An 8,672-nucleotide genomic window follows, 5' to 3' on the forward strand; every position below is an offset into this window, starting at 1 on the left:
TTACTGTTACCGTTAATCTAATGTTCTCCGTTTTGTTGACAAACATTGAATTACATTATTATTTTACATGTAGCCTAATCTGATTACTGTTACCGTTAATCTAATGTTCTAACAACTGCTCGGCAATTACGATAGAGCTTTGATTACTTCTGAAATTAAACATGTCCATTAATAATTGCATAATAACACAAGGCTACAACAATAGCCTTTAACTTCAGTTTATGTATGAAATTGGGTTGCCAGCTCCAGGGAGGCTGCAAAACTGGCACAAATTGATTTGCAATGACTTCAGTGATATCGTCATTTAACATATGGAATATAAATTAAATAGGCTACTTGATGGCCAACAGAGGCAAATGTATCATTCTCCATATTTAATGTCAGTTTCATTGAAGACTTTCCCCCGTAAAATGAACCACGGGAGGTAGTTCCATAACTTCCATTCCACATTTCCACTCGGGCAGCCCCCGAGACCTAAGAACTGAGCATGCATAAAACACTTCGCTTGATTGCTCAAATAAAACTAAGTCAACATTAGAATGCAGTCTCCGAGCGATCAGCCCGACTCGCTGTCTTACAAATCAACAGGTCACATTTAAAGAGAAATGCCATGGCAATTCAATGGCGGCCGCGGTGCAATTTAGAAGTAGTTCAAAAACCCGCGACCAATACATTTTCACCAGCGAAAACGTTATCCAAATTTAGCTAGAAAATAGCGAGCATGGCAACCCTGAGAGCAATGGTCAACGTACATAAATATTGCAGAATCTGACATCGTTTTAACACCAGATATTTCACTGGATGTCTAAATGTGAAGTATCCGCTTGACCCAGTGATCGGCAGTGGAAAAAGATAAGATTTTGCCCGAGATTTTGCTAATTTTATCGATTAAAAATGTGGATCTCAGTAGTTCTGTTCCCAAAACTAAAATATGTTACGAACAGAGTGGACTAAATTTTGTAGTCCTTACCTTTTTAAAAATTCGCGTTGATTAGAAGTGCAAAGGCGAATTCAGGCATTGCACATGCGTACTTCAGACAAGGGGTTACCTAACGGGAATATGCAAACGTATGCTAGAACGTTCCAATAGGATCGCGCTAGCTCGTGCTTGGACCTGCCCACTATGATTATGACTCACGGGCTGTGATCTCTTGTTTTCGTTAACATTAGCCAATGTTTTTAAACTACCGTGCACGATATGGTTCATTGTGCCAATAAAATCAACTAAATCAAATTTTAGATTTTTCAAATTGGCTGCGTAAGCTAAAATTGGGATCATGTATACGCTAATGATCATACAAAAAAATTGAGTAACAGAGCAATATACAGCCGACTTAGCAAAACGAGTTTGTATTAAGTGCATGGGGGCTGCCATCTTCAAGCACCTCTTGTAACACATTTAAAAATGAAAAACCTGAGCATCGCAAACAAAATCCATTGAGTGCAAAGTTTAACCATACAACTCTATGCACAAGGACTACTTTGAATTTCCATAGAACATTTTACAACAACCTTTACTTGAACAGTGCAGATGCAAAGATTGGTAACAGAATGACCAGAGGCAAATGTATGGCTTTTGTTTGACAGTGAAAAATCCTGTCACACTTACTGTGGAATTGCCCATATTCCTGTCATTAGCCTTTCACTGAATTGCAATGTTTTAATTTTGTGACCAATGTAATGTGACAAAGAAAACTTTACCTCATGACAAAGACGTGAAACTGCCTCATTCTTTAAAATAAGTGTTACTTTTGATATCAAATTATGTTATGGTATGCAACCCAGCTCTGTTCCAACTTATTTGTTTCCAATAAAAATACATGTTAATGTTCTGACTCCATTAAATTAGCATATTTAATATACAGTATTTCAGATATTCTGCTCCCAAGGTGCCATACAAATGTAACACTTCTGATGTACAGTTAAATCACTTTTATTTTCACATAAAACTGACAGTAACCCTTAGGATAGTCCACCACATTAACCCATGGGCTTTGGAGGTGGTCTTGGGGCACCACCCTAGAAGGGAGAAAATAAAAATAATATTTAGTCAAAATATTCATAACATGCTTTCATAATATACTTTCACTTTGTCTACCATCTTAACTTCCTGTCCCAAAAAGAGCTTTAGGATCCAGACTAGGTGAATTGGGAAAGATTCAGATCATGCTTCCAAGTTTATAGATCAATGAGTTTAGTTTGTCAATTGACTAGCTAGCTGAGGTCAATTTAACTTGACATTCTTAGGCTACATGGCTTTTGAATGTAAAAGCCCACCAAACACGCCCTTCCATAATCTCTGCAATCACATCCAACGCAGTACTTCCAGTAGTTTAATTAAGGGAGGTGCACTGTTGAGGCCGTTTACTCCTTTTAGTTCCTAGTTAAGGGTCTATAACTTACACTGGGCCTGAAGCGAGGTGGTGGTGTGCGGTCCTTCCTGGCCTCAGTGGAGCGATTCCTCACCACCTTGCTGTGGATGGCACAGCTCACACAGTAGTGCAGCTTCACATACAGCTTGGGCAGCACATATGCTAGAAGGGAGACAACAATAAGGGCAAGGTCAGATCAATGGCACCTCACAGCTGGGCCAGAATATTGATACTACATTTAAATTATTACATGTTTTATTTATTTAACTGTAATCCACTGTAGTCTAGGTCATTCAATACAGCCACACGTGTACAGGGAAAAAAATACAAAAGCACTTGCCCTGATACTGTCACATTTCCCCCAGCATAATCATCCCAATACACCAGATACATGCAAGTACATTTGCCAACACAAAAACGTAGATATTTGTATGTTTGACAACATCATTCAGCAGCTACTCACAGTCAAACACGCTGGCCTCTGTGATGTCCCTCACCGCAGCAGCCTCGACAATGTTCCTGATGACAAACTTCTTGATGGCCTTGTCCTTAGGCACACACCGGGCACAGTTAGTGCAGCGGATGGGCTGGACATGTCCACGACCCTTCTTGGCACGGCCGTTATTCCTTCTCTTCTTAGTCTGGGGAGAGGTGGATGAGATGTCCAGTTATTTTAATGGTGGCTACGGAAACCAATGTGTGCGCCTGCAACACGACTTGACAACTTTACCCACAGAACGTTCCTGAACAGATCGTATCTAACTTACAATATTTGGGGAAATGTGTTTAACATCAACACCCGCATACATAGATACTGGTTTACCTATTCACCTGCGCCACATAATTCTGACAACGAACGTACTCAGAAGCCTATTTGCTCATTGGAAAAACGGGTACTTGGTAGGCTTAGTTAAGGTAAACGGCTAGTTTGTTTCCTACACTCTTAATGTTAATAACGTTATCGAGTACTTCTAACGGCTCTGAGGACGGATTATGCGCCTAATTACTATAACAGTTTAGCTCCATGATTTTCAACAAACGACCCATAACAGGTTATCAAGCACACATACGCTAACGCGTGCTTGTTGTGGCTAGTTAGCGAACCATATTTACAACTAATATACCAAATATAAACACTTTTCGTACCCAAATTATGAAGAAAGGACTACATATGATTATTTTCTACAAATAAATGACCAATTCGGCGGTGTATTTTGGTGTGTATTTTCAAACTCAACATGCTGGGCCTGTAGAAGAATCAGACGCGCTCTTACCATCGTGGCATAGAAGGCTGGAAAGAGAACGAGACGGAAGTGGGAAGGAAATTCATGCGTCTTTTCCGTCCGACGGGAGAGCAGTGCGCATGTGCAGACCACATGTGCGTTTTGTGTGGACGTTCGCTAGATGTCGGCATTGACTGGTTTATGAGCTGGTACAGCAGAGGGGGAGGCAGGGCTTCCCAAACTCGGTCCTCGGGACCCCAAGGGGTGTACGTTTTGGTTTTTGCCCAAGCACTACACAGCTGATTCAAATAATCAACTAATTATCAAGCTTTGAAAGTAGTGGTATGTGTTCATTGTAAGGGTGCCCATGGGGCTGGGTAGGTTGAGGTTTCCAGGGTTAGAGTAGTGCAGAAGTTGTCATATGCTGAGGCAGTGAAGAAAGTAAGGGAAGATGGGAAGATGGGTCAAGGGGGAGGGATCAGAAGAGTGGTGTGAGTAGTAGATCTGTACCAGCACAGAGTGATATATGTTTCAGTAAAATTGTATTTTTGGCATTTACAGTAATGTTTATCAACTGTACTGCAGGGATGGAATGTAAGTCACAGAAAGTAGAGGTTGTGGTGGCAGCTGCAGAGTGGTATTTGGGTGTGCAAGAATTACAGGGTGTGTTAAGTGGTGATGTCCCATCCTTTCAGGCTGTTGGCCTGAAGTAGGACTAAATATATGGTACTTATTATAATTTTTGGTGTGTGTAGTGGTAGATGGTAAGGTATTTGTTGTACTTTTTTTGTTGTTGTTGATTTTTTTTTTTTTTTAGAAAGGAAAAAAATGAAGCGAAGTGTGGCGGTAATGGAACATTTACTGGATGCCAACCACCGTTAAACCTCATCAAAGAAGAAGCTTTGATCATTTGAATCAAATTAAGGCAAAAAAAAATAAACGCCCACACCTTGGGGTCCCATGGACCAAGTTTGGGAAATGTTGTGGGACAGTGAGAACGTCTTGTTTCCAGCAGTCGGCGTTGACGCACACCATGGAACCATTCTGTCCTGCTTATGTGCTAATGTCATGTATGTGTGCATGTTGTCTCCTCGGGGTCGGTTTGAGCTTGTTTTGCACTAGGGCAAAGAAATACACTTCTAGGAGCTCACGTGGGGTGATAGGTCACTGATCATATGACCAGTGATGAGAAAGTGTTTGAACCAGAGGTTTGAACAGGTGAGAGGTGACCGCGGTCGGTTTGAAAACTCTGTGGAGCGGTTCTTACCGTCTCACTAGAACAACATGGATTACACCTCTACTCCCCATTTATACGGTAGGCGCTTAACAAAATGTATTTGAACTTTATATCCTATAGCAAATGGAAACATCATCTAACTAAATCTACTGAAGGCAAATTCTACTTGAATGCATCATGAACTGTGAAAGTGGCGGGAATCGCCATTACACTGACAGCATTTTCTTTGCAGCAATTGTTAGTCATTCATAACAGTTTTATATTCAAAACATTTAAATTACAGTCTCACATAAATGCTTAGGATAGCCTACATAAAGGACTGGTTAGGGCTAGGCCGTTGCAATGTTGACATGTCACAGTATTAGGCCTCTGTAAGTTATATCACCTGATATTAAAGTAACTTGAGTCCTGGCCCTGAGAAAGTTGGTGAAAGAGAGGGGACATATTTGGAGGGTGCAAACCTTGGCTTCCATCACAAATGGCACCATGTTCCCTATGTAGTGTACTACTATTGACTAGAGCCCCATGGATGGTGCATAGGGAATAGGGTGCCATTTGGGACTTAACCTCATTGTCAGCCAGGCTGAGACAGGATAACACTGCGTCTGGAAGCGATTACAGAGTTTGGTGAGCAGAGCAGTGAGAAAAGGGTGGGGGCAGCAGGGAGTGTTTGTGTGTGTGTAAACGTTCCTTCTGTGTGTGTGTGTGTGTGTATGTGAGCCTGCCTGTGTGGATGTCTGCTTTCATGTGCTTTCATTCCTGTGTATGTGTTGGAGGAGGGCCAGTTTATGCAAGCAGCAGTTCTCCCCGTGCACGCTGACTGGAAGATGTGTGGCTCCTGTGGTTGGCTGTCCCCTGTGTCACTGCCGTTAGAAACCCGTCTGCCAAAAGAAATGTCTTCTTTACAGGGGCCGGCTGCCAGACACTTCAGCGAGGAGAACGGATGGGACCAGAGAACTTTGACTTACTGATGAAAAAAAGGTGCTTTTACCATCAAATTCACACCCACTCAATGCACAGTCATACGGAGTTACACCAAAAGTGTCTTTGGTTACACACACTCGTGGGCAATTCTCTCCTGCTTTGGAGTGTGTAGTCAATGATATGATACATTAAACATCTCCCACTGAGTCATTGCTGTGCTAGCGTCTTCTAGGGAAGTCAGTCACAGTATCACAATGTCTGATAATGATGTCAGCAATGTCAGATTAGGATGTTTAATATTTGAGATGCCACATTGATTAGGTGTTTAGGTGTGTGCTAGTGGTTGTGGAAAGGAGCTAGAAGGGTCAGGGTGGTTGTGTGTGTGCTCACTCACATGTGGGCACGAGCGCGTGTGTGTGTGTCAGAGAGAGTGAGAGAGTGACACAGGAATGTGTCAGAGTTCCCGTAAGCCACCATTGCTCCTAAACTGCAGCAAATAAACATTCCTGTGCTGGTGTGTCAGAGCTGAGCCCTTGCCCGCTATTGCTGTAATTAAAACCAAAAACACCCCATTTTCCCTCTTTGTCTCTATCTATATTCTGCAGCGGTTTGCATGTAGACAATGTCCCACTGATATACTCCGATTTGAATGACCCCAGCCTTTGTGTGATCCCGGTTGATAAGGTAGGTTGTAGGTAGACACAGAGCCACAGTTGGACAGACAAGTAGAGTGCACATGCTATTTTGACATATGGACTCTACCCACTCGGTGCTCACATTTAGCAAAAATGCTAGTTAAGATTTCTGCCAGATGTCTATGAACAATGCAAACACACGCACATGTAATCGCCTTCCATAACAGAAGATTGGCATTGATGGCACACCAGAGAATCTCTAGAATGTATAGTGATGTTTAACCGTTGGAGGCTTAGTCGCTGTTTTTCACCACAAAGTCGTTTGCAAATGATCAACGTATAGAAACATGCCTTTTTTTGATAGTTCCAATTACAATGCAGTATTTCGTGTTTCTCCAAGATATTTTATTTCTAACAATGTCGGGCACCCTCTCGTCATTGCTTTGTCACCCCTGTCCTCGTACCAAACAATACTTAAAGCGGGGCCCCTATTCCACCCTATGAGCAGCAAGCATCAAGGCAGGCTGTGTGAAGTCTGTTCAGCGAGCATGGCTGTGCTGTCATTGAGGACTCTATCTCTGCAGCAGTCCTGTGGTTTAGAAGATGATTTCATCTGAATGAGATCCTAGCAGGCCAACTGGGAAGGAGCAACCCGTCCCGTCAAGCCAATAGAGATAATCAAGGGGTCATGGTCTGTATGTGTGGGGGCCGGTAATGCCCCATGAATTATTACAGCACACACAGTCATGCCAGACACACACACACACCACAGAGTTCAACCAACCCTCCCTCCTACCTTAACTGCCCTACTCCTCTGTCCACCTCTCTCCACCAGGGCCCGAGGCACTGAGCCTGACCACAGACATCATACTGATTTCTCACAGTGGCCTAGCGGTCTGTCCACATTCCCACCCTGATTCACTGTGCACTGCAAACCCACACACAGGAAAAAGTGGTTATAGACACACACACACACACACACACACACACACACTCACGGGAAACAGTGGTTTCACAGTGTCTGTCTGCAGTGGTGAAGAGGATTGAATGCTTTCCCTCTGAATCTGTCATTCCCCCAAATAACACCATCCATATCTCATCCTCCGTGCCAGAGGTTATGGAGTGATGGAGATGTTACCAGGCAGGGGCCATTGTGATGTAGGGTGGCTGTTGCTACGGAGCTGCCATCTGCTGAAAAGCGTAGTTGCTAGGGTGCAGTTCTTCTGGACTGTGTCTGCTTCCCAGCTGCCATCCCCATACACACACTGGCATGCACACACACAGAGAGGTACACACACACACACACACACAGATACACACACACACACACACACACACACACACACAGACCATACTTTAAAACCCCCCTCTTGTAATATCAAACCCCGTGGTGCATCAGCTCTTTTTCTCCACCACTCTTAGTCCGAGCACCCCACAGTACCCCACTGCATATAATTGGCTATCTTTGTCTGGGTCCCAAATGACACCCTATACCCTATATAGTACACTACTTTTGACCAGAAGCCTATGCGCACACATACATAGTCGCAGGCCCAATGCACTACTTTTGTGAAGAAAATCAGATTTTTCCACACTCCTACTTCCTGCAGCTACACACACACACACACACACACACACACACACACACACACACTCAAACACTTTAACAGTGGAGGTGCTCTGTTGGAAAAGACTCCCTTCTCTTAAAAAGTGGCACTAAGTTAATCCTTATTGGACGGTCCCAGACCAGTGTGGCTTTGTCTTGGCCAATTATCAAGTTACTTAATTAGTGGCATCATTCAATTAACTTTATATGGCTCTTGGCCCTAGTGTTGTTGGTTAAGTTGTTCCCCAGAGCTAAGGGTCCTATAAAGGCATTTTAGCGTACTGTTTGAATTAAGTTATTTTTAATGGATAAAAATGGGAAATAGATTAATTCAGTCAGGAAACACAGAGTCATTAGTTAACCTCAGGTATTGGGGCACTAATTGAAGTGACAGTTATAAAAGGAGTTAATTCCATCAAGAGGATTATGGGTAAATGTAAATTGCTCTGCTCTGCTACTCTCCTCTACCTTCCCCCATCTATCCCTTCTCTGCTCCCCTTTATTCCTGTTACTCTCTTTTCTTTCTTTTCTTTCTTTCTTTCTTTCTTTCTTTCTTTCTTTCTTTCTTTCTCCTAACTTCCTCCTCTTCTTTAACCTCTCCCTCTGTCCTATCACCTCCTTTTCTTCTTTTAACCCTAGTGCTGTTGAGTTCCTGCCTTTCCTACCCTAGCTGCC

At 42.9% G+C, this 8,672-nt stretch overlaps 1 protein-coding gene across 1 annotated transcript; it reads right to left on the bottom strand.

The window, feature by feature from the left end:
• Positions 1-1,917: 1,917 nt before the first annotated feature.
• On the bottom strand, positions 1,918-3,040 carry LOC139367595 (ribosomal protein S26; the record flags this gene model as incomplete). Its single annotated transcript, XM_071105856.1, has 3 exons — positions 1,918-2,019; positions 2,404-2,534; positions 2,836-3,040. Coding segments are annotated over 3 exons (375 nt in total), but the record flags the coding sequence as incomplete, so codon positions are not given.
• Between the last annotated feature and the right edge of the window lie 5,632 nt (positions 3,041-8,672).

The sequence above is a fragment of the Oncorhynchus clarkii genome, chromosome 16 (assembly GCF_045791955.1).
Source record: "Oncorhynchus clarkii lewisi isolate Uvic-CL-2024 chromosome 16, UVic_Ocla_1.0, whole genome shotgun sequence".
Lineage (NCBI taxonomy): Eukaryota > Metazoa > Chordata > Actinopteri > Salmoniformes > Salmonidae > Oncorhynchus > Oncorhynchus clarkii.